The sequence below is a fragment of the Maylandia zebra genome, linkage group LG13 (assembly GCF_041146795.1).
Source record: "Maylandia zebra isolate NMK-2024a linkage group LG13, Mzebra_GT3a, whole genome shotgun sequence".
Classification (NCBI taxonomy): domain Eukaryota; kingdom Metazoa; phylum Chordata; class Actinopteri; order Cichliformes; family Cichlidae; genus Maylandia; species Maylandia zebra.
The window spans coordinates 9,533,137-9,558,799 of record NC_135179.1 but is presented as its reverse complement, the minus strand read 5'-3'; the positions used below and the strand labels follow the sequence as shown (position 1 = coordinate 9,558,799).

General features: G+C 39.1%; 3 protein-coding genes across 6 annotated transcripts; all 3 read left to right on the top strand.

Annotated features, from left to right (window-relative positions):
* The first annotated feature begins 4,303 nt into the window (after window positions 1-4,303).
* slc17a5 (solute carrier family 17 member 5) lies at window positions 4,304-14,121 on the top strand. Its single transcript, XM_004553436.3, has 11 exons — window positions 4,304-4,507; window positions 5,738-5,934; window positions 6,393-6,626; window positions 6,854-6,941; window positions 7,235-7,321; window positions 9,388-9,506; window positions 10,257-10,418; window positions 10,903-11,035; window positions 11,144-11,291; window positions 11,646-11,736; window positions 12,280-14,121. The coding sequence occupies exons 1-11, from the start codon at window positions 4,423-4,425 to the stop codon at window positions 12,415-12,417; spliced, it is 1,482 nt and encodes a 493-aa protein (XP_004553493.1). The 5' UTR covers window positions 4,304-4,422; the 3' UTR covers window positions 12,418-14,121.
* Window positions 14,122-15,243: 1,122 nt separating this feature from the next.
* On the top strand, window positions 15,244-20,161 carry eef1a1a (eukaryotic translation elongation factor 1 alpha 1a). 2 transcript variants are annotated; one of them, XM_023152411.2, is made up of 8 exons: window positions 15,244-15,369; window positions 16,652-16,832; window positions 17,015-17,194; window positions 17,462-17,758; window positions 18,200-18,350; window positions 18,513-18,769; window positions 18,991-19,225; window positions 19,351-20,161. In XM_023152411.2, the coding sequence occupies exons 2-8, from the start codon at window positions 16,689-16,691 to the stop codon at window positions 19,473-19,475; spliced, it is 1,389 nt and encodes a 462-aa protein (XP_023008179.1). In that variant the 5' UTR covers window positions 15,244-15,369; window positions 16,652-16,688; the 3' UTR covers window positions 19,476-20,161. The 2 variants fall into 2 exon arrangements, with proteins under 2 accessions (XP_023008179.1, XP_004553494.1); XM_004553437.4 differs by having other exon boundaries at window positions 15,266-15,369; window positions 16,649-16,832.
* Window positions 20,162-20,256: 95 nt separating this feature from the next.
* On the top strand, window positions 20,257-25,195 carry cgasa (cyclic GMP-AMP synthase a). 3 transcript variants are annotated; one of them, XM_024804684.2, is made up of 6 exons: window positions 20,456-20,545; window positions 20,754-21,616; window positions 21,702-21,915; window positions 22,110-22,367; window positions 22,837-22,936; window positions 24,364-25,195. In XM_024804684.2, exons 2-6 carry the CDS (start codon window positions 21,083-21,085, stop codon window positions 24,707-24,709), a joined length of 1,452 nt encoding a protein of 483 aa, XP_024660452.1. In that variant the 5' UTR covers window positions 20,456-20,545; window positions 20,754-21,082; the 3' UTR covers window positions 24,710-25,195. The 3 variants fall into 3 exon arrangements, with proteins under 3 accessions (XP_076747601.1, XP_024660452.1, XP_004553495.3); XM_076891486.1 differs by lacking the exon at window positions 20,754-21,616 and having other exon boundaries at window positions 20,257-20,545; XM_004553438.3 differs by having other exon boundaries at window positions 20,466-21,616.
* The last annotated feature ends 468 nt before the right edge of the window (window positions 25,196-25,663 follow it).

Genomic DNA, 25,663 nt, shown 5'->3' with positions numbered 1-25,663 from the left:
TATCTATCTATCTATCTATCTATCTATCTATCTATCTATCTATCTATCTATATTATATTATTCTTACAAATCTAGTTAAAACTGTAAAATTGGTAAATTGTTGACATAAAAAAATTATTATGCAAAACCTTAACCTCATCAACAACTTCCAAGTACAACATTTGTTCCCCTCATATTTAGCGTCACAGCTTTTTGCTGACACGAGCCTGTGTTTGTGTTCCTGTCAGCTCTGTGACATCACCGTATTGTAAGTCTGTCTTCATGACTGTCTGCTTCTTGTCACACAGAGAGTACGGTTGTCTTTCTTTTCTCTCTCGCTCTCTGTGTCGGAAACAACAAAGCCTGGAGACAAACAGCTCAGCTGCTCCTCATTTCAACAACAAACCTGCGTTTGAAGGTTACATCCTTCCCACACATCATCTGATTCTGTGGTTACATGTGAGCATGTGGACGGGGAGTGTAATGTTCATTCCTCTCTACACAGAAACAAAACAGAACTTGTTTTATTCACCAATAATTGAGTTTGGAGAAAATGCCATTTTAATGATTTGCTAACTGGACCCTAAAAATCAATTTATTTGCAGTGTCACAAAGCAAAAGTTTAAAGTTCAAGTGTTACGAATCTCATGTTTTAATATTGAAATTGTAGTAAATCTAGCGTGTCTCCTCTGTGTGATGACAGTTAATTTGAGTAAATGTACAGAAAGTCACGCGATACAGCAGTCTGTGAAACATGTTTGGTTTTGGGGATTGGATTATGTTTTAATGCAATCTTTGATGGTTTTTATCTCGAACTTGGACAGGTTTCATCATGCTGTGATGATATCTCTGAGCCATCATCACAAGATGATCTTCTTTAGAAAAATGTTCTTTGGTATTGATCTGAAGAAATAATGTCCTCCAATTGTCATATTTATTGTGCAAGGAAACCACTTCTTTGACCTTTTCATGTTCATATGTTTTACATTAGTTTGTCTGGTGCAGGGATTACAGCACAAAAACTGGAAAACTTTTTTCAGGCACTAATAATAAGTAAGCTGTTGTGTCCAGCGTCTGACTCTAATAGAATAAGAGACTCGGTCAATGAGGAGCACGATGGAAAAAAACTCTTTAGTTATGATAACTGACTGAGGTTAGATTATTATCTGGGCAAAACAACTGCTGCTCAACCTCACAAATGCTAGAATTTAATTTCTCTAACATGTGTATGCATTCATGGTAAAAAAGAGAGTATGTCCTCCTTCAGTTCTAAGGTTTTTGTGTATCAGGACATATTGAAAAAAAAATCACCTGGTCCTCACCAGGTTCTAACAATATTTAAACACAACCTCAGGTGAACAGCAACATTATAGATTACCCTGTATTGTTATTTATTTGACAAAAAACAAGCCAAAATACTAGATGCACCACACAATTCAGCAGTAAAACCACATTTAGCAGCAATAACTTGAATTAACTGTTTTCTGTATGACTGTATCATGGCTGTATGACTCTTCTTTTCAATGTTGCTTCAGTTCGTTGAGACTTGCAGGCATTCATTCGTACACAGCTCTTCATACAAGTTTCACCACAGCATATCAATCAGATGAGCTCTGGACTCTCACTGAGCCATTGCAAAACATTGATTTCAGTCTTTTCTTCCTGGCGACCGTTCTAAACAAACCATTCTTGTTCAGTCTTTTTTGTCAGCCTTTTTCTAGTTCTGCAGTCATGAACTCTAACGTTTAACATGGTAACTGTTGCATGTAGTTTTTTGTAGTTTCTCTGGCCTTGGGTTGAATTTGCAAGGATGTTCACTCTTAGAAAGCTTGATTATGTGAACAATCCATCTCACTGTAGCATGATGGACTTTGAAGTGTTTAAAATGGCTTTGTAATCTTTCCCAGCTTCAGGCCTCCAAAGTGCCCAAAGTTTACTATGCATGGTCACACTTGCTAATGGTCACTTAGTCAACTGCACTTAATCATCAGCATCTGGCTGCGTCATCCTGCTTCTGTAAGGAAGCACTGTGTCATGACATGTAAAACTTTAGAATTAAAAGAGGGTGCACTTGCTTTGTTACCATGACTGCATGTGGTATATGGGAGCTTTTTATCTTGAATGAGAAGCGATTGATTTCTGGGCATCTGTGTAAAAAACACTCAAACTGAGAAATAGGTAAAAAAGTATCCAGGTTTTGAACCGGTGGTTAACAAGCTGCTCTTTTCAGTAATTGTTAATGGTTCTTCACTACACTTTAAGCATATATCTTTGTCCTTAGAGGAAGGAACTATACGGTGTATTTGCTTTCCAGAGTCCCAAGCAGGTTAATCCAGTCATACTTGCAGTTTTGGTCCTCTAAACTATTATAAACATCTTGCACTATGACAATGCCTCAAACAGTCCAAATACATGCATGATAAGTTTATTGGTGAGTCTAAATTGTGCTTTATGTGTGAAGTGCTTTAAAGTGGTTTAAGTGTATACATATTTAGCCTTAAAAGCTGGAAAAAAGCAGGAAACTGGAGTGGCTCAAGATTGGGAGTTCGCCTTGTAATTGGAAGGTTGCCGTTCAAGCCCCGGCTTGGACAGTCTTGGTCATTGTGTCCTTGGGCAAGACACTTCACCCGTTGCCTACTGGTGGTGGTCAGAGGGCCCGGTGGCGCCAGTGTTCAGCAGCTTCACCTCTGTCAGTGTGCCCAAGGGTGGCTGTGGCTACAATGTAGCTTGTGGATGACTGGATGTGTAAAGTGCTTTGGGGTCCTTAGGAACTAGTAAAGTGCTATACAAATACAGGCCATTTACCATCTAAAAAAAGTGCACCTCTCATCCAAGAGGTTTTTTCGTGTCAAAAGGTTAGTGGGTCTCAGGTTGCAGTGGAGGTTCCCTTTGAAGGTTGTCCTGAGGGTTGCTGATCCATTGTTATTTATGTGATTTATCACATGATCCATGAGCTGCAAAAAAAGGCATGTGTCGTTGCCATCACTGTGAGAATCAGTGCGAGACCTTACCAACCCCATTATTTTGGTTACTTACATAAAAAACTACAGATAAAGGTTTTGTGCCACTGACAGTAGACTATGACTAAAGTGAACAGAAGATGTAACATCATTTTTCTTAGCCTGTTTTACTGTTTTGTTAATGAAGGCCATGTGTTAAGAATAACTTATTTGTTCTTAAACAGATCATTTGGATGCTTGTTTTTTATAGGTCAGCCCTCTTGAAATCAGATTGGGGCTGTATATGGCCTATGAACCGACAACAAATCATTCAGAATTAGATTTTTATTATTAGTTTAAAGCTTTATTTAACTTAATTAATTTTTTAAGTCTACTTTAGATTAGTTTGCTTTCAGATTAGATTCACATTAGATGCTTGTTTCTATGTAGCTTTTATTACTTGAAAAATGTCTATTTTAGTTTAGATGTTATTTATCTTCTTCGGTATTATGATGTTTGTGTGGTATTTGTCACCAGCAAGATATAAGAAGTTCAGAGCAGGCATTACAACAAAAACACAACAATTCATGTTAACTCAGTTTGAAAAAAAAAAAAAAATTAACAAATCGGACCACAGTGACAGAGACTAAAATTAAGGGCAATTCCTGTTTATTTTAATTTACATGAAGGCATTTGCGAGAGTATATGCATGTATGTTGATGTGCTCCCTGAGGGTGTTTTATTAAAACTAAACAAATCCTGAATAAATGTTCATGCCCATATTTGTAACCACCTATTCCAGCGTCATTGTGGTATTTTAAAATGCTGTATCATCAGCTTGAAACAGACTGACTTCCTCAGAGCGCCTTGATCATCTTACAGCACGTTCATTGATAACCACTGGTTATCAACAAAGAAGATAACTTAAAATTCCTGGGTAATCATTCATGTGTGGATTCAAGTACCAAAAACTGATACATAATCTGTTTTAATATTACTGTTTACTATTTGTATTTTCAGTGTTGGCAAGAGTATTTATTTTTGGAGGAAATACGACTGAAAAAGTCGACTTCCCTTTTCGATGGCTCTTAGTGTCACGTCATGCATATTCAACCATGTATAAGTCGACTTGACTACATTTCTTTTTTATATTAAAAAGAAATGTCATTGTGGTGTCTAAAAATTAATCAGCCTGAAACGCACCGGCTTAAACGTTGCTTTTCTTTTTCAAAAAAACATAAAAATGAACTGATATTGTAAATAATTTATTATGTATTATTTATTTGCGAGTTTAGTCAATTATTTAATGATGTATTTGTTTATTTCAGTTTGACACTCTTGCTGAAAGTTTTTACAGCACCTCCTCAGCACCTTCACGTCCGGTGATTAGCGTCACGTGACGGGTAGTTGCCGAGTCGAGCTCAGCTGACAGGCTCCAGGGAAGTTAGCTTTCAGCTTGTGATGCGGTAAAGCAATCCAACTAAAAGCTGATATTTTAAAAAAAATGGAGCGGTACGGGTCGGACGTGGAGGTCGACGAGCAGAGGACTCCGCTGATTCGCCGGGGACGCGAAGAAGAAGTCCAGAAAGGTGAAAGAAAAAACCAAAGCATTCAGCTAACGATGCGGGCGCTTCGGTCGTTTTGTGCAGCATATGTTTGTAAGAAGCCGCGCTGATTAACTGGGAAGAGGCAGGAAAGACACATACTAACAACCTGAACAGCACAATTTTATCGTTAAAGTGGCTGGTATGTCTGACTGTAGTGTAAACCTTAAATTTAGAGTCGTCACTGACATTATAGAAGGGTTGATTTACTGAATTCACCAGCTGAGTGTGCATTTTTAGGTGTTCATGGTATTTTGCCATCTAAGACATTTAAGTTGGTCATCCACACCTGTGTGTAAACGCAGTTTATCTTTTAATGAGCATCGGTCACGAGGTTAGGCACGTCTGCCCTGGAATCGTATCATGAGACGTGTCTCTGATATGAGTCATGTCATACCTGCATACCCACTGTCAGCTCGAAGGAAAAACGGGTTTTAATTGAATGCAGTGGTTTAGCTCTGAGAAACTGTGCATGCAGTGAACTCACAGTCCTGACAGAACTGACAGGGCAAGTTTAGGTTTGCCAAATGTAAACAGGATTTACTGAAATAAGCTCTGTATCATTTTGGATAAGTTCAGTCGGCTGGATAAAGGAGACCCATTTTAACAGTGACAGTGGTGTGTACTATCAGTCGTATCAGCAGGTAGTTGTACTATATGCAAACTAAATAGACTGATTAAATGGTGAAGTGTAGTTATGAAAATAAGGTTGTGCTACAAGTTTCAGAGCTTTAACGTTGTTGTTAGGTTTGGCTTGTCATTTACTCATTTTAAGGCTGATGGTTTAATCCCCGGTTGCTACATTCTTTCTGCCAAAGTATCCTTGGGGAACCTCCTGAATCCAGAGTAGCTTAGTTCTGAAAATAAGACTTAGAATTTTGAGATTTGATGGTATTATTAGAGTTGACTTACAGATGGGGCTGAGACAGGATACCAATGCAGAAATGTATCATGATGCATTATCAACATGCTGATGCTATAAATTGATATTATTTATTTAAAATAAACTAATTAGAATCATTACTTAAAGGATAACCAAATTCAATTATAATAATACAAAAGCACAGCATAAAAATATGAAAGGTTTTTAAGATTTGACTTATTAGGATTATGTTGTGTTCCTTTTGTTACACGGATGTTGTGATATTGTAGTATTAATACACAGACCATACGTGCAAACAGATGATTCACACTGCTGTCGTTTCTGTCCCTCAGCTCCAGCATGCGGTTCATCACGCTACGCCCTGGCATTGCTTTCCTCTTATGGCTTCTTTGTAGTCTATTCATTGAGGGTAAACCTCAGTGTGGCGATGGTGGACATGCTCAACAACACCCACCAATCAAACACCAACCACAGTGGCACAGTGTGCCCTCGCCATTCCAACCCTGCAGTTCGCAAACACAATCACACGGTGAGCCGAAATTTGACTGCAGCTATTTAATCCCACTTTAAAGTGTGTCCTCCATAGGTTTAGTCAATTTTAATAAAGTAACAATGTAGCTTGGGAGTATGTTTGCCACCTAAAGTCTTTCTAGGTCCTGAAGTTAGATTTAAATGCAAACCAGTTATATAGACCTGTTGGATTCTCAGTGGAAGTCAGTCTTTTGGTGTATAATTTCATGTACATGTAGAGGTAACAGTTTACTGATTTTACTGATAAGATTTTAAAGTTAAGGAGTTACTATTATTTGCAGGCTCCTTATTTTTATTCATGTCTGTCTGTAGGAAAATAACATACATTAGGCAGAATTATGTGAACGGGGAAACATAGTTGGCATCCAAGACTCAGTACTTTGTAAGTCTTGAATTGACATGATATCAATATCCTAAGCCCTGAAGTCCTAAAGTTTCTAATCTATCCCCTCATAGGCCAGTGTTTACAACTGGGACTCAGAAACACAGGGATGGATCCTGGGCTCTTTTTTCTACGGGTACATCCTGACACAAGTCCCTGGGGGCTACCTGGCTGGCCGCTTTGGACCAAAATGGCTGATGGGCTTTGGGATCCTGGGGACTGTAATTTTTACACTGCTTACCCCTGTGGCTGCTGACCTGGGTGCAGGCTACCTCATTGCTGTCAGAGTGCTGGAGGGGATTGGCGAGGTAGGGGATCAGAATGAAGATGTTGAAAACGGAGCTGAATGCATTTGTGCAGACCTGTTTTATGAACCATAATCACTATCTGTGCTGCAGCCATAAGATTTGCAAATGGCAATAAAATTCATGTGACAGTCCTGAAATGGTTTCCAGGAATAGTTAAGCTAATATTTGGCTATGCTTAAGTGTCATCTGTGCACTTCTCTTAATGTTCCTGATGTGTTTGTCCTCAGGGTGTTACATTCCCAGCAATGTACACCATGTGGGCAGCCTGGGCCCCACCGCTGGAGAGGAGCCGACTTCTCACCATTTCCTACATTGGTAAGACTGCAGCAAGAGCTAGACTGTCAACATAAAGACAAATTGCACTTTTAGCCTATTTTATGCATTTTTTTTTTTTTAATTTCAGTCTACAGCTGATCACTTGAAAAATATTACATTAAGTAAAATATGAGCACTTGGCTACACTAACCTTTATCATGAATATTTAAGCTGCTGGGCTTAGGCTTCTCTTGCAGACCAGCATCTGTCCTTTAACTATTCATGTCCACCTGCCACTTTCTGTTTGTTCTTTCTTCAGTAGTTACACAAACCTACTTGTTTTCTCTTCCCAGGAGCACAGCTGGGGACAGTAATAAGTCTTCCTGTATCTGGTGAAATCATCTTTTACCTGGACTGGACCTATGTCTTCTATATATTTGGTAATACATGTAAATTATACTATTGATAGTCGAGTTTAGGAAGATTTGTTTTAAAGGGAAAAAAAAAATTCTTAGTCTCACAGTTACTTTGTGCAGTAGTTGCTCTAAGACAGGGGTCAGCAACCTTTTAACACCCAAAGAGCCATTTGGACCCGGTTTCTACGGAAAAGAAAACACTGGGAGCCGCAAATACTTTTTGACATCTAAAATGAAGATAACACTGTGTATATTGTTTTTTTTACCTTATGCTTTGTATAAACAGCTATAGTGTGTTGCTTATGAAATCCATGAAGTGCTACGGAGAAAATTACATTTTATCTATGTAATGAACACATTTTTAACCCTTAAAAAATAATAACAAAAAAGAAAGTCAACTAGTTGATGGTCTCTTTTAAATGAATTAAAAAGCTGAACTTATCCATTAGCAAACAAAAACAGTGAGCCGTCATCCTTATATCGCCTTCTGGGCTATCGGAGTGTAGCGTGGCCTTGACCAGAATTTAAAAAATAATTGGAAAAAGCACTATGCTCCTAAAAAATTAAAAATAAATATTTTCAAAATATCTGCATATTTGTTTAACCTGGTTAACGTGCTTCGCGGGGCATGGCTCGCAGTGCCGCTGCAGGAGAGGCAGACGTACCTGAGTGTCATCCACAATCACGCCTCACCGGCTTGCTCTCTCTGCTGTTGCTTGTATGTGTCGGGCTGTGAGCTGGAAAGCTGCAGCCGGCTGTGCGTGTGAAAAGTGATCAATAAAGAGATGCTGAAGAGCATGTTCATGTAAACATCGTCGGGTCTGCCGTGATGTGTTTACAATCGGACTTCTGCTCCTGAACCTCTGCGCGCAGCGTCTGCTGTACGATAGGGGCTGTGCGAAGTCATTTTCATCTTTACGCAGGACTGTAAGCTGTCGTCTGTGAGGCGTGAGCGGTGTTTGTTTTTAACATAGTTCATGGTGGAGAATAGCTGCTCACATATGTATGTTGATCCAAAGATCGACACTCCACAAATTAGGCATACTGGTAGGCCGCTCTCGTCAGAAGTAAATACAAATGAATCTGCCCAGGCATCATTAAATGTTGTATTTTATTCAGATATTTTTCTTTTCTTACATTTCTCCATACTTGGCCTACTGAGGGCTGAAAGTCTCGGTAAATGCACAGCGTTTCAGCGGGTATACCGGCTTCCACGAGTGTGACGCTTATTTTGAGCGACGAAAAATAATAAAATATAACTTTATTCTGATCTTGAAATACAAAAATAATCTTCCAAGTTAGAACTACAAGTTTTAAAAAAGAACTAACACAAATAAAATCCACTTCAGTTAAATACTTATAATTTATTTTTCCAAACCATGCAGAGCCGCAATATAAGGACTAAAGAGCCGCAGGTTGTCGACCCCTGCTCTAAGAGGTGTTTTGTACAAATTTTACCTCAACCTGATTTCATATTTTGTTTATGTGAGTTATTTTTAACAGATTTGTCAGTTTGTTGTTATTATTTAGAATAGCATTCTTTGATAATGGTTGGTATTGTGAATTCGTCAGTGATCAATTTGCTTAAAAACTCTGTTGAATTCACATTGCAGGTAATTTTTTAAAAATCTTGTCTTATGTAAACATGCTACAATGCCTAACACATACTGTCAGCTATGCTTAAAGAGGTTCTTACGTATCAGTCTGAACTCAAATGACTTGTTTGTTGATTAGTCAGCACTTCTTCACAGTGCTGTTTAGCAGCTGTCTCTAGCATCTGTTCCTCTTTGACAGTGGAAATAACAATTTAGAAAATGGAAAGAAGAAAATGTATGCATAAATGGAAACAATGCAGAGGTCTGATTTTTTTTTTTTTACTTGGAGCTTTTACTTCTACCAAACATATGTCAGATGTAAAAGTCCCTTAAGGCAAGACAGAGATAATGAGATACTCAGACTTCAGTTCAGTTTCAGGAACAGACAACCAAACCACATTCCACATATTTGCTTACTGGATAAAGGCACTCATATGATGGAGGATTTATGCTGGATGAGTGTAGGTCACCAGTGTTGCTTTGTGGTTTGCTCAGGTGCTGTCGGACTGGTGTGGTTCGTCCTGTGGGCTTTTTTCGTCTTTGACAGCCCGAATACCCATCCACGAATATCAGAGCAGGAGAGACTCTATATCACCTCCTCGCTCAAGAATGAGGTAACAGTAGTAACATGATAACAGGTTGTAAATTTTAAAAAAGAAGCAAATTCTCTTACATTAAAGAGCAGCTTTAATATACACTTATTGCATTGCTCTTAGTGCTTGCTGCAGCGTGTTTGCAGGCATTTCCAGTCCAGTCCAGTTATCTGATTCTAATGTTACATAATATCAGTGTATTTCATCATTTTACTTTATCTGTTCTTGTCAAAATACCTGCCATGAATCTGCATTACTGGCACTGCGATGGTGAGCATGTAGCAGCTGGGAGCCCTAGTATGGCTGGATAGACTGCAGTGGCTTTAACCTCCTAGGACCTGGCGTCCACATATGTGGACATCACATTTTGGGTTATTTAGACCAAAATACTCAATTTTGCTCTGCAAGGGCCTGATATCCACCTACAAGGACATTATACTGCTACTGTTCTATCAAAATTTTAAACGAATATCCTCAGATGTGGCTCTTATTTTTCTTAAAAACAAAATAAGGAAAAAATTCATCTGGCATTCATCTGGCCCCAATATGCCCAAATATCAAAGAGAAATTAAAAATGCATGCTGTGGAAGAGTTCGGGTCTCAGGAGGTCAAAGCTTCATCAGCACAGCAGTGACATTTTTTGTGCAGCTTCATCTTTTCTTTAGTCTTTGGTGAACATCAAGGTTGTTGTTTCAGATGTGTTTTCGAAGAAATTCTAATGAACTTCTTCTGTTATTTCTTCATCCTACTTCTACATTCGCTTTGGTCCAGCTGTCCACCTCGGCGAGCAACATCCCCTGGCGATCCATAGTGACTTCGATGCCGCTGTTGGCCATTGTTGTGGCTCACTTCTCTTACAACTGGACCTTCTACACCCTCCTCACTCTGCTGCCAACCTACATGAGTGACATCCTGGGATTTAGCATACAGCAGGTGAGAAACCACATTAGTTTAAATCAATACCAGAGTGACTTTAAAGAGGACTTGCTCTCATTTTAAGCTGATTTTTATTAGATTTTTTTAAATTCTGGAACTCTAGAGTATGAGTCCTAGTAAAAAATGTATGTGTATTATTTATATGAAGCTCTTATGGAGCCTTTTGATCACAGGGATTGTAAATACATACACTAACCTCTATATCTGATACTTTAGCCATGCTTCATAGGAAAAGCCATAATTGCAATAGTAAATATTTAACAGAAAATATAGAAAAGCACGATAGAGCCCCTTTAAACTTGGGACAAAAGGTTAGTTTGTTTAGAACTCCAGGGAGATGAACCAGTAAAGTAGAAATGACTAACTGCAATACTAAAACATTCAACATCCTTGGTTAATCGTTCTCTTCTGAGAGTACATGAAAAAGTAAAAAATAAAGTCTCCCAGTAATGAAATGATTGTAATTGTCTGTTCCCAACAGAATGGTTTTCTGTCGGCTCTGCCTTACTTGGGATGTGCTGTGGTCGCTGTGCTGAGCGGCCAAATTGCCGACTATCTGCGAGAAACCCGCAAATACCGCACTGTCATTGTCAGGAAGTCCTTCACCCTCATTGGTAATTCATGACAGTCACTGCTGAATCCTCGACTTTTAACTGACTGCAGGCTCTTGACATCAAAAATATTACCAGTATTGCTACTTCACAGTTGTGTTGTTTCTGTAGGGATGATTGGGCCTGCAGTGTTCCTGGTGGCAGCAGGTTATACAGGCTGTGACTACACCTTGGCTGTGACCTTCCTCACCATCTCCTCTTCTCTCGGAGGAGTGTCGGCATCTGGCTTCAACATCAACCACCTTGACATTGCTCCTTCGTAAGAATAACACCTCAGAAAACTGTTGGATGCTACTACTACTAATAATAATGATAATACTTCAGTCATTTTAATTTTGAATCATTTTCAGTGTGAAGATGAGAGATTATGGTTATAAATGTGTAATTCAGTGTATCTTCAGGTTCAGATATCTTTGACATATTGAAGTTTCCCTCTGGCCTGTTGTTATCAAGATAATAATTTTAGGCATCAACATAGCCCATGAGATAATGGAGGATATTTCTTTTTATAAATATAATTACATTTCATTATCAGTGTAGCAACATTATGTACTACATAGTGCTTTTATCGGGTTTATTACTCAGGACTTAATGTTTTTATTTGTCTCTTTAGATATGCCGGTATTCTCCTAGGAATCACCAACACCTTTGCCACCATCCCTGGCATGGTGGGACCAGTCATAGCAAGAGCTCTGACTCAGCAGGTAAGAAACATGTTCAGCAACGATGTAACTAACCAGTCCTTTTTTTTGTTTGTTTGTTTCAAAAGTAAAGTCTGGAATCTAGATTAAACATACACATAGAGTACACAGTATCTTTATAGCTGCGAGTAAAGAGGTAGTGAATGGTAGCAGTAAACTTTATTGGATTTTAATATGTAGTGTGCTGCTGCTTCATACAAAATGAGGACACTCTGGGTGTCCTGACAGATGGTATCCTTACTTTAGCATAATGCTTCATTTCCTCTGTAATTGGTTTAGTAAGTACAGGATTAAGGTGTTTAAGGTTTGGCCAATAGGGGGCACCAATAGTCCTAGAAAGGTAACTAAGTGTTACATTAGACCGGAGAAGAGCATACTACATACCTGCATGCTATGTTCAGTCAGTTAATCCAAATTATATTAAATCTGTAATCGTATGTAATCATTTTACACCACGCACGTGACAATAAAACAGCTTAGTAGTGATATTTAATCAAATAAGGCCTTTTCTGTATGTTAACACTAACTGTGCTAATGGTCCTCTAGAACACCATCGAAGAATGGCAGATTGTTTTCTACATTGCTGCTGCCATCGACGTGTTTGGGGCAATATTCTACGCTGTGTTTGGTAAAGGAACAGTGCAGTCCTGGGCTGTCCACACATCTTTTTATCATGCAGACTGAGACATGAGACCCTTTCGGGTTAAATTTTCAGATTTGTCCGGTGGGCAAGTTTCAAACATGAGCTCATTTGGTGGGTAATTTAAGGGAGAGATGTGTTCTAGCTGTATTCATCATGGTCGGATAAGTGTGTAATTGCCATGATATCTTGGAAAGATGTTCCTTAATGTGGCTGTGGGTACATGGTCTTGAAACAGATGAGCCCAATGTCGGTGATTTTAAAAAAAGAAAGTTGTAGCTGTACCTACTCAAATATATTATTTCTCAGAGGAAGAAATCAACATATGCTTTCCCAAGAAGTATCAGAGGAAGCTTTCATTATGAAGCCAAACGGGCTTGCTGGTATGTGGAGGGGGGGCAATGAGATTAGTTAGTTATGACGCTACAGGCTGCATAACTAACTATAAAGGCCGGCTAATGTACATCAACTTTGATATTTACAGATAATAACGCATTTTAGATATTAACTCATTATAAATAAGCTATGGAAGAAAATCATTCCACTGTAGGTGGTTTTGTGGATTCAACCTGCTATACCCAATGGTTCCTTTTTACAGAAGGGACAGTTTTAAATGCCTCAGTAAATCCTTAAGTTTTACATCCAGTACACACCGATGCCCACCAAAAATTTTTTTTTTTTTAAATCTGTTACTTTGTAGCCCATAATGAAGTGCCAGTAGGCTTTATAGTGAATTTTAAAAATCCCAAACGTTTTAAATTCAGCATTATGACTATAGTGTACACTTTTTTCAGGGATGATGCCTTAAAAATGTCTCCAAGCATTTTATCCTTTTTTCTTAGAGAAATGTACTTTTTTTTTTTTTAAATGATTACTTGTAATATGGTGCAGTGTCTTGAGCAATGTTCCCTCTAAGCTGAGCGCGTGAGCAATCGCGCACTGCTGACATGGTCTCCCCACACAGAAAATCTGTGCTGCGCACAAAAAAAAAAAAAAAAAAATCCAACCTGAATTGGAATGAAAGTAAATACATGTATTTATTTTATTTTGCTGATTTTCTATGCGCGGAGACTGTCAGCAGTGCACGATTGCTCACGCGCTCAGCTTAGAGGGAACAGTGGTCTTGAGTTTTCAGGTTCACAAGCCAACTCTTATTTGAGATAGCAGGATTTAACGTCACACGGGTTATGATCTCTCCAGTACATCTTATTAATAAAGGGACTTGGCTTTAAATTATTCCCCGAATTCTCAGGTATCTTAAATCTTACAAGGATTTAAAAGGACGTTTGTTTACTTTTAAATTTTGATTAAGCTTATCACATGGAGGCATATTTCCTCAAGTTTTAAGTGTCAGTGTGGTGATCGCCTTCTTTCAGTGTCAATGACAGATTTATTTTTTTCATCATATTTGCACACATTATACATTATGTACAATTTTCTTTCATACATAATCTCAGTTAAGAGGTAAATCCAAGCTAAGCTGTAAGGTTAACATTTTGTCTTTGAAATTTCCGAATATTTATAATGTGCCTTACTGCTTAAGTTCAAAAGGGATCAGCAATGCAGGCTCATTCTTTTGAGTTCTTTTTGTTACTGACTTCATTTATTTCAGTTGTTATTGTGCTTTGTTTGCACAGAGAATAAAGGGACTAAATTGTACTAAGTAAAAATCATTGTAAAATTCCTCTTTCAAAACATTTGAGAGAAATGTTTTAAATTGCTGTGGTATAAAGACTGTGTAAATCAGATCTTGTGTTGGGGTATTATTTCTTTATCTCCTAGAACACCTTTCACATTAACTAAGAATAATGTGGTTTTACATACTTAATAATTTTAAGTAGCTCAAAGTTGCCTAAAAACGAGCCCTATGCGACTTAATCTGCTTTCTCTCCCATCATCTGCCTCCTTCTCAACCTGGCATCTTCCTGTCACACCAACCCTCTGCATGTCTTCCTTCACTGCACCCACAAACCTCTTCTATCCTCTACTTTTTATTTTTGCCTCTTACGTCATTTCCAAAACGCTCAGCCTGAGCTGTCCCTCTGATTATACTAATTTCTAATCCTCGTCGCTGGTAGCATCCTCTCAATCCAATTTCCTAAAAGACTCAAAAAACTTTGAGTTTTCAGCCTTGACTTGTTTTATTCTAAAGATTAGTAGATTACATTTGGGGACCAGTCATACATTTGTGAGGGTTTAGAGCAGGGAAAATGCCAGTTATACTCATGAGAAAAAACATGGGGGAAAAAATGGCAAACAAATTAGTCAGGTTAGTGCACAGGTTAACCGTTTTGTCTGCTTTTAACCCTCAATTCCTGCACCCATTAAGTCAATTCTCTATAGTCACACAATTGTCCTTAAAAGGTGATACTGCTTAACTAAATATACGTTTGCCTGGAAGTGAAAACATGGAAATATCATTTAACGCCTCTATGTTTAACTGCTATTTTTTAATGCCACTGCACTTTAACGTAATTGGCAGAGACGTTAAGCACATAACGTCTTTTAATCCAACTAGAGAGCGGCTGGAAAGGTGAGCCCTTCACCTGCTGCTTACTGCAAACCTTTAAGAGCGGAGCTGTCACTCATTCCTGATATCTCAAAGTCAACTAATGATAGCAAAGCAACAATAACGACAACTGCCTTGTTTATGTATACTATGCTAATTATTAATGAATGCAAAGTCTTGAATTTTAAATGCGCATTTTCCTTCCCTTGAAAAGCCACGATTAAGTTATGCGTCGGGAATTACCGATCATTGAAGCTTTCTGCAGACATTAAAGCGCATATTAACTCGCCGGTGTGTCCGACAATGGATGCTGATATTTGTGCCCTATAATAAACTCGTTTACGTTAACTCGTCGTTGTGATGCTGTGCAACGGCGGGTGCGCGCAATTACGCAACACCCCCGCCTGTCCTGCGAGCTATAACCGGATCAGCGTCTCCCCTCAGCCTATCCGCGCCTGCAGCCAACCTGACACCGGCCAGCTCTCAGGTACGACGCAGTACACGATATAATGCATGAAGTGGACTTTATTTTATCGATTTATTTTTTGATGCCAGCAGTCAATTATCTGGGCCTGTTTTTATTTTTAGCGGTTCTGTGTGTGGGGATACTGTGATGCAGGACAGGCGGCTGGCAGTTAATGCGCATCCAGGCTTCAGTAAGCGGGCAGATAACAGAACATGGCGGAGGGTTGACATTTCCGTTAATTCCTTCAGACATTAGATTTAGTGCAATACTTTAGATTTTTCTGAAGCTCCGCCCTCTGTTTCTATAGGTTTATTTTTTTAACCATCTTTTAGACGTGAAAGCGCACTGCGGCAGCCGCTGTGACGTTATCTGTGAAGGATGAGTTAAACGCGCGCATGTAGATGACTGTCCTTGCCCTAAGTTCACCTGAGCAAGAACATGTGGGGATACATATTACAGTTGGATTAAGCTACTTGACGTTCAGCCTGCTGCAGAGTGCATTCAGACTAAATATGTCACACGGGTTTGGTTAAACAAAACTTCGCAGTGCATGTGTGAAGCCTAATGTTCAGGGTCATCACCCCGTCACCCCCACAGAGTCTTTAACAGTACCTGTTTCCCTTTGCGTGAACCTGTGCACAGTGCACTGCAGTGTCTGAGTAATGGCTGCTACACTGTTAGTAGACTAGACCTGACAAAATGGTGGATTCTGGCTGGGAGGGAAGCTGTACTGAGTCTGTGGCTGTGAAAAAGAGGATGGTGCTGTGAAATATCATCTGAGCTACCTGGATGTGTTGGTGCACAGAGTGGTGAGAACAGGAGAAGCATGTGGATGTGAAAGAGGAGAGCAGGGGTGTGGATGGATGGAGGGATAGAGTAAGAGAGGGAGGAGTGTTGTGTGTTCTGTGCAGTTCACTGATATCCTCCCTAGTCCTCGGAGTCTTCTGAGATGCTAAAGAAAACACGTACTGACAATCAAGAGCCTTCTTCTTAGCAAATCTGAGCCCAAGTTACTTTCACTTTACTCCTTTGAGCAGTATTTTAATGTAATTACAAATTCTTCCTGCACCAGCTGAGATTCCCACTCCAGTATTTTTCCACAGAGCCATGCAATACCTTGAATTTCTGCCAGCATAATGTTGAACCCTATGGTGTTTAATTACACAAACAAGTCTGGGCTATTTTCCACCATCAAATAATATGTTATTCACTCACAACAAGCCCATTTCACTATATGTCAGTCACAACAGCTAGTTCATCAATCCATTGCTTCCTGACTGTAACTTAACCCTGGCTTTAGCAGACAGACTGCCTCGTGACTTCTGCCAGCTCCAGTCATCATGGGAAAGGAGAAACTCCACATCAACATCGTGGTGATTGGCCACGTGGACTCTGGCAAGTCCACCACCACAGGCCACCTTATCTACAAGTGCGGAGGCATTGACAAGAGAACCATCGAGAAGTTTGAAAAGGAAGCTGCTGAGGTAAGGAGACGGGAGAGGAAGACGACCTCTTTAACTGCCCGCCGCTCTTCACATATTAAGGCAGAAGCCATGCGGATCAAATAGAAATTGACACAATAGAAGCTGTTTGAGTTTTATATAATTTAAAAGAGATTAAATTGTTTGCAAAAAAGTCTTGAAGGTTAGTGTTGCTTGTGTCCCAGATGGGGAAAGGATCATTCAAGTACGCCTGGGTGCTGGACAAGCTGAAAGCTGAAAGGGAGCGTGGCATTACCATCGACATCTCACTGTGGAAGTTTGAAACTAGCAAATACTACGTGACTATCATCGATGCCCCGGGTCACAGGGACTTCATCAAGAACATGATCACCGGGACCTCTCAGGTGTGTAACATGAGGATGCTAGGCCACTATGAAGTATATTAGCTTCTGTATTGCATGTTTTAAGGTGCTTTTGCAAGCTTGTGTACACAAAGTGCATCACTTGCTATTACATTGAAGTATTTCAGTTGCCATTAGTGACTATCGTAGATGTTGAATTTGGTGTAGAAATTATTACAGTACATTACATTACAGTATTAGCATCCAATAGTGGTAGTATTTCAAAGTTACTGAGGAATCCTACTAAAGCTGCATCCACTGCATTTTTAGGCAGACTGTGCTGTGCTGATTGTGGCAGCTGGCGTGGGAGAGTTCGAAGCAGGTATTTCCAAGAATGGACAGACTCGGGAGCACGCCCTCCTGGCCTACACTCTCGGAGTGAAGCAGCTCATTGTGGGAATCAACAAGATGGACTCTACGGAGCCAAACTACAGCCAGAAACGTTACGAGGAGATCGTGAAGGAAGTGAGCACCTACATCAAGAAGATTGGATACAATCCTGACACGGTTGCCTTTGTACCCATTTCCGGCTGGAACGGAGACAACATGCTTGAGCCCAGCCCTAATGTAAGTACTAAAACAAAGCATAGTTATGCAAAAGCCAGGATGTGGCCCATCATTTGAATATTCATTTGTTTGACTGGTGCCGTGGATAGAAAGCTGTAGCTCAATACAGCTCTTGGACAAACTCAAACATGATCTGTCAAAGAATCTAAAGCGAACTTTTTCTCTAATTTCCCTTTCAGCAGCTATAGATATAAATAAGAAGTATTTTTCTTCAACATGAATCATAGTGGTGTTAGCTAGGGAAAAAATAAAATGCAACTTTCTGCTAGTTAAATTAACTTCTTCATAAGATCAAGACGCGTCATTCATTCATTTAAAAAGTGACAAAAAATGTCCTGGAGGTTAAGAAACCAATAAAATGTTCTGTTATTATTTTCATTAAGAATTGAAATTATTACTGTATAAAATTGTGTATTATTATTTTTTCCTTCTTTCCTCTAGATGACATGGTTTAAGGGATGGAAAATAAATAGGAAGGAAGGTAATGCGTCAGGAACCACACTACTGGAGGCTCTGGATGCCATCCAGCCCCCCACCCGTCCAACAGACAAACCTCTACGTCTTCCCCTGCAGGATGTCTACAAGATAGGAGGCAAGTGGTGTACAAATAACATATGGATAAACTTTTAAGATACTTTGGGAATAAAGGATAGTTATGACATTTCAAAACATGGAAAACCACATACCTTTTTCAGTAGAGAACTGAAACACTTTTAGTTTGCTTTACTCTGCTTTACTCTGACCTCTTTTGCAGGAATTGGAACAGTCCCCGTAGGTCGTGTGGAAACGGGATTACTGAAGCCTGGAATGGTGGTGACATTTGCCCCTGTCAATGTGACTACCGAGGTCAAGTCTGTAGAAATGCACCATGAGGCACTGAGCGAAGCCCTACCCGGTGACAACGTTGGCTTTAACGTCAAGAACGTATCTGTCAAGGATATTCGCCGTGGCAATGTTGCTGGTGACAGCAAGAATGATCCACCACAGGAAGCTGCCAACTTTACTGCTCAGGTAGATACAAGATTTGGATGTAAAAAATCCAATTATAGTAGAACGAGCACATGACTTAAATTCATCTCCATCTAATGTCAGAACTATTTATATTCTCAATCCTCAAGGCAGATAAGAATGTGTTCAAATAAGACGACAGCAGAAAAACTAGAAATAAAAAAAAAACAAAGCTTTTTTTGCGGTTATTAATAAGGCACTGATGTTGTCCCTTTGCTTTGCAGGTGATCATCCTCAACCACCCAGGCCAGATCAGCGCAGGTTATGCTCCCGTGCTGGACTGTCACACTGCTCACATTGCCTGCAAGTTTGCAGAGCTCAAAGAAAAGATTGATCGCCGCTCTGGCAAGAAGCTGGAGGACAACCCTAAATCCCTAAAATCTGGAGATGCTGCAATTGTAGATATGATCCCTGGCAAACCAATGTGTGTCGAGAGCTTCTCTGAATATCCTCCCCTTGGTGAGTTCAAGTAGTTCCTAGAGTTTCAAGAGCTTCCCTCATCAAAAGGCATCGTGGCTCCACTTTGAAGTCATGCGATATTTTATGATGAACTCAAACGTCTTTTATTCTTCTTCACTTTGCAGGTCGTTTTGCGGTGCGTGACATGCGTCAGACTGTGGCTGTCGGCGTGATTAAAGGTGTGGAGAAAAAGGTCTCCACTACTGGTAAAGTCACCAAGTCTGCCCAGAAGGCCCAGAGGAACAAATGAATGTTGTGCTACTCTGCCGACCCCAAGGTCTCCCAAGGCAGGACATCAGTCATCCAACTTCATCCTAGAATTGGCTACTTCAACTTAATAATTAAAGACTGGTTAATCATCACAATGCATCGCAAAAGCATTCGAAGGAAAGAAAAACACTTAGCTCTTTAGTCCTTGAGGCAGCACTCCTGGTTCCATTTCAGTGGTTAGATTACCATTAAGTACAGTGTAACATCAACATGTTTCAAATGTGTGCACTGTTGATTCGCGTCATGGAAACCCTATTCTGTGCTATTTAGACATCTAATAATTAGAGATACTGCAACCTATCACCTCTCTAGTTCAATGGAGTGTAGGTTCTGAACTCTTTACATGATATTATATGTTGTCCTGCTTTTAGTGTTTGTTTGCAACTATATGGCGCTCTCTAGGAGCAAGGAGTCATAACTGTGTCCTTCTGTGTAGTGGAGTAGTAGAGAATTTGTTCTGTTTAAGCTTTAAAAAGAACTTAAAACAAAAAAAGGTCAAAAATTGTCCTCCCAGGACTCTAGTCCACATGTGGACTCTTAAAGCACTTTGATTGGCATTTTGCTAATTTTGCACTTGCACTTGTAGTTTAAATTGGCATAAGCTATAGCACCTTATTGTAAGATGGCATGAGCCTCTTTGTAACATTAAACATATTTCAACCAAAATGTGCTGCCTTTAGCAGTTTTTCCCCCCTTCTGTGTAAAGCTGTGAGAGCAACAGTTGTGTTGAAGTTTAAGATTCTTAAAATATGACACAATATCTGCAATACACCTTTCTATCCACAAGATGTAGCTATTGATATAGAAATAAAAGAGAAACTAATAAGAATTTCAAACAAAGATCAAGTTTATAAAATTGCAGGCACAGTGCTGTGTCAGCACCTTAGAAGGCTATAGCCTCACCCTATGGCCAATAGCAATCATCCAGGAAGTAATAAGCCCAGCACTCACCGAGTGATTGTGCTATTACACAATACACACAGCATAGCGTACGTGAGGACTACATGCAATAGGACCTGCAGAAAAGCTTTCACTCACAGTTTACATCCGGTGAGTATACGTCAAAGGCTGAATCAACATAAGGGCAGGGTGTGGCAAAGTAAAGGGGTGTGTTCTCATACAATAAAAGGACACACTAAGGATTAATCTTGGCAGACAAGTTTCATTCATTACACTGTCATGGCTGGGAGAGGGAAACCGCGCAAGCTAAACAGTCTCGACGCTGAGTGCACTAAAGTAAGTTCTCCTGATTTAACAGAAGGGAAGCAGAGTGAAAAACAAACGAAACAGAAACCAAAGAAAGCGGAGCAGAAAAATCCAAACAAAGCTGAAAAAAAGTTTCCTCCTGACAGTGCCAGAGGAGAATCTCAACACAGCAGAGCGCAGAGAACTTGTGCGACCAGGACCAAGTCAACAGAACAACTTCCACTGGAGAAACTGGAGAAAAAGGAAATTCCAAAAACCACAAGAACAAAAAGATGTTCTGACAGGACAAAATCACAAGGACTTGAAGAGGAAGTAAAGCCAGAGACTCCAGAGAGTACCAGAAAAACAAACCCACGTGTTAGGAAAGCCAAACCATCAGAAATGACTGAGATACAGCTAAAAGATCCTACAGAGGATTCTGTGGACACTGTCAAAGCAAAAGCCTGTGGCACCAAGCCAAGATTAAGAGAACAACTTGATGCAAAGATGCAAAATGAGCAATATTTTGAGAAGATACCAAAGGCAGAGCAACAGACTCCAAAGAATACAAGAGAGGCTTCAGAACAGACCACAAAAACCGAAATATGTGCTGGCAAAGCCAAATCGCCACCAGCAAAAGCCTGTGGTGCCAAGCCAAAAGTAGAAGTACAATCTGCTGTGCAGGATACAAAGGTTGCACCAGGAAAATCTGAGGACTTAAAAAGGAAAGACATGACCGAAGAAAAAGCTTCAACAGATTATATCCTTAAGGAAACTCTGAAAAAAATGAAAATTAAAATGATTGACAAAACAAACGCAGCAGAAGTCATAAATGCGATAATACGAAATATAATCAATCATTTAAAACAGAATACATTAAGCTTTAATGACGTACAAGAACCCCTAAAAACAGGAAGCTACTATGAAAATCTAAAGGTAAGGTTTTACACTCTGAGTTCCCGCAATTAACTCAGGACAGGATTTGTGGTCCAATCTGATGTATGACTTGTATGTTGCACAGATTTGTAATCCCGATGAATTTGACGTCATGCTGCCCATCTTGGTTGATCGGGTGAAACTTGCACCATTTGGAACTGATGGCGCATTTTACAGTGTGGAATTAAAACGTGGCCAGAAGAATCTGGAAAGATTTCTAGAAAATGGCATTTTATCTGCTACCAAGATGCTCAATGAGTTCAGAGAAGAAGTGAAGAAATGTGTCAAGAATTTTACTGGTAAGTATCAAAGTTTAAGTTAGTTTTAGTGAAATTTCAATTTTACAGTAAAAAAGGGCCTGAGGAAGAATTCAATTTGACAAGGCCTTTAATTTAACATGCTTATTTATCTATGCTTTCTATATTGTAATGTATTAATATACAGCATCCAGTACCATAGAATGTCTGGAGTTAGGTTTTGTTTGTTCTTTCAGGATGGAAGGTGGACAAGAAGAAAAAAGGCTGTCCAGCAGTGACCCTGACCACACATGTACAATCAGTCCCAATTTCGCTGGATGTTGTTCTCTGCCTTATGGTTAAATCAAGCTGGCCGCCTTTCACAACCCAAGGCCTTAAAATAGAGTGCTGGCTCGGGCATAAAGTTAAGCAAGATTACAAGCGAGAGCCATATTATCTGGTCCCAAAATATGAGGGCAAGGGTACAGTGGAAAATGATGGTGTCCGTAATAAAGGTAAGTTTAACCTCTCTCAATTAGTGAATTAAAAAAAAAAAAATCATGTGATTGTGAGCCACTGAACGAAATAGATAAAGTTTTTGTTAACTGCAGTAGACGTGAGAAAGGACACAGTATTATAAGACAACTGAATCCTGGTTAGAATGTTTGTGGCTGACATTGTTGTCAGTGTTGTGCCAAAAAGTCATTTTCAATGTTTCTGTGCATTTTCATGTGTATTACCGTTGCTTACGTTGGTAAATAAAATGTAGTCAACAGGATTTATGAAAGGGTTATATATAAAGTAATGGCATAGGGTTTCAGAGGGTTTGGCAGTCATATCGTAGCTACGGTGTAGGTTTCCCACTGAAGCAGAAATCCCCTTTAACACTTGACCAATGTTACTACAGTTCAAAATGTGCAATTTTCATGATGGTATAAAAAGCTTAAAATTTCCCTGTTCTCTTCCGTCATCTCTAACATACAGATGTTTGGAGAGTTTCATTCTCTCACATTGAGAAGGCCATCCTGAAAAATCATGGATCAAAGAAGACTTGCTGTGAACAAAGTGGAGAAAACTGCTGCAGGTTAGAACAACATGCTTATTAAACCAAATTATTGCTTTCTGGTAGAAAATGAACACAATGGCAAAAAAATTATTCATCCAACCATGTGGTTTGTTGGTGTTTGGTACATGAGTCTATTAATTGGATAACTACTTGTCTTATTTCTTATTAATGAGCAATAATAGACATTTAAAAGCGAAAACGTCTTTCAAAATGAACTGCTAATTAGTTTCCATTTTAGAAATTGCAATGTTTTGAAATCTGTTAACAACAACAGAAAGAACGAAACCCTTTCATTGTATTTATGCACCATATTAAATTAAATGTTTTAAAGAAAGTGTTTTCTTAAATGCAAAAATATATAAATACTTTCAAGTACAAGTTTTATCTCCTTGACGAGGTAGATTTGTTGTGCATTCATGTTTCCGAATTTTTGTGCATCTGTGTGTGCCTATGTGTTTGAGGTCAAGCAAAGAGCGAGTTTGTATCTGTAGGCCTTTAAAAGAGAATGTGGTGGCTGCAATGAAGGAAAGCGAGAATATCAGCATTCCATAGTTGATGGAAAGTTTGATGCATACTTTCTGTGCTGCTGAAAACAAATGTTATAATGGTGCAGGTGTTACTTAATAGTAATAATAATTCAGTGTCCAGAGTTTTATTGGCCCATGTACATTTTTATTGGCTTGTGAAAAAGCGTTTCTTCATATTCTCAAATATTAATGCAATTTAATTAACACATCATTTTATATCATTTCACCTTCAATCTGATAAATGTTGCGAAAGCCCTGAAATTAATCTGATCTAGTAAGCCTCATGTCCCCCCTTTGCTTGCTGCAGGTATCGGTTTCATGTACGTCGTCAGCCTTCATTAAGCTGTATAATTTAAACATGGTATCAGGCTAAGTTAACAGTTTGTCTGCATGTTTTAATACAACTTCTGGAGGCTTACTGCAGATTCATGTTAAACTTTGCCAGCGTCATCATCATTGCAGCTTTTTGTGTTATCGATGCTTTTGTTGAAAACTGGGGGCCTCATAGGTTTAGTGTCGGCAGACTCTGTAGTCGTTCACTGCTCCTAAATACAGTTCTATTACAGGTTTGCTTTTTGTCACAAATGCAGCTGACATGCCCGCATTTCCATGGTGATAAGGGTGCGCTACAGAGTCGTGTGTTAAACAAAGCATCGAAGCAAAGATTTTTTTTTTATTATTCAATTGCTGGATGAATCATTGCAGCTCTATATTAAACACAAACACACCCCTATATCTCCATCTCTAGACACTTATATCCATCCATTTCTATGCACATATACCTATCTCTCAACTCAAGAAAGTAAGCAGACTGAAGAAAATGTTTGATATGTTTAAGGATTTCTTACCTAATGTCATGTTGTGAAAGTTTAATTATCCAAGGTCCCAAAATCTCTGTATCTTTCTCCTTGCACACAGAAAGTCCTGTCTGAAACTCCTAAAGCACCTGCTACATCTGCTGAAGGAAAGGGATTCTTCATTTGACAAGTTTTGCTCTTATCATGCCAAAACTACACTCTTACATGCCTGTTGCTTGCGAACTGATGACAACAAGTGGAGAGTCTCAGACCTGAGCGACTGTTTCCAGGTGCTCCTGCAGGACTTTGAAGGTTACTTGGAAAATGGTCAACTATGCAACTTTTTCATTCCAAGTCAGAACCTGTTCTCTGGTATTAGAGTTTGCAAAGGTCTGTCCGATGCTATCAGGGAGGAACGCCGGAAAGGCTTTCCTATTTTTAGGGAACAACTTAAAAATGGAAATTAATTAATGCACATCTGGACTCGTGATTTTTGTAAGTCCTATAGTGTCTTGATGCATGCTCAATCAAATGCTGCATCCAAATAAACAGAATCAACTTTTTTGGGAAGTCCCATTGTGTTTACAATGCCTCAAATAAGCACAGGCAATCCAGCAACTATGCAAATAGTTTGTTTTACCGATTTCATTGCTTTAGTTTTAGTTATCTTATTTCCCCTTAATCATATCTGTACAGTTGAAACTTTAATTTGCAGCTTTGAGTTTTGATGTGATTTTGTTGTTTTCTGGTTTGCAACCCATTTGTAAGAAATGTTACTCGTAAATTGAGATTTAGGAGAACAATAACACAAGTACTAATATACTTTTCTTATTACATGTTTCTTTATTATATTCTGACTGAATCCTTAAATGTATCGCTTTATATGGTCAATGAAAAGGTGATGTCGTTTGCTGATTAATAGCTGACATATTAAAAACACATTACATTTGTAAGCTTTGTTAACTGACTTTTACTTTATTGTGAAGCCAGACGATACCTCTTATTTGTAAAATATATACACCTTAGAATGGCATCTTAACTGGGGCTGAAAAAAAAACGTAGTGATTGAGGACAATAAACGCACAATTTTTCAGCTTGCTTACAACAAGTGCTGACAGGCTCAGTTTTTGCACTTCTATTTTAGATTTAGCCATCAGACTGGCATAACATAGCTGACTCATTAAGTTTTGAAATACACATTTTTATAGGAATGAACAGCAGTGTTTGTGCTTAGATTTTCTTATAAATCAGATCTCCAAGTAAACTGATGTGGTCAGCAGACTAAACATCTTGAGCAAGTAAAGCAGACAAGCTGTTGAGCTTAACGCAAACCATCACTTCCTGTTTGACAATTTTTTTTTCCAAAAGACCTGACTTTTCTCTTTTTCCATGATATTATTATTTCCCCCCCAAATTATGAG

Coding starts and splice junctions, on each gene's coding strand:
- slc17a5 (XM_004553436.3), top strand. CDS start 4,423: ATGGAGCGGTACGGGTCGGACGTGGAGGTCGACGAGCAGAGGACTCCG. Junction 4,508..5,737: donor CGAAGAAGAAGTCCAGAAAG/GTGAAAGAAAAA, acceptor TCTGTCCCTCAG/CTCCAGCATGCGGTTCATCA. Junction 9,507..10,256: donor CCTCCTCGCTCAAGAATGAG/GTAACAGTAGTA, acceptor GCTTTGGTCCAG/CTGTCCACCTCGGCGAGCAA.
- eef1a1a (XM_023152411.2), top strand. CDS start 16,689: ATGGGAAAGGAGAAACTCCACATCAACATCGTGGTGATTGGCCACGTG. Junction 17,759..18,199: donor TGCTTGAGCCCAGCCCTAAT/GTAAGTACTAAA, acceptor TCTTTCCTCTAG/ATGACATGGTTTAAGGGATG. Junction 19,226..19,350: donor CTCTGAATATCCTCCCCTTG/GTGAGTTCAAGT, acceptor TTCACTTTGCAG/GTCGTTTTGCGGTGCGTGAC.
- cgasa (XM_004553438.3), top strand. CDS start 20,675: ATGGCTGGGAGAGGGAAACCGCGCAAGCTAAACAGTCTCGACGCTGAG. Junction 21,617..21,701: donor GCTACTATGAAAATCTAAAG/GTAAGGTTTTAC, acceptor TATGTTGCACAG/ATTTGTAATCCCGATGAATT. Junction 22,368..22,836: donor TGATGGTGTCCGTAATAAAG/GTAAGTTTAACC, acceptor TCTAACATACAG/ATGTTTGGAGAGTTTCATTC.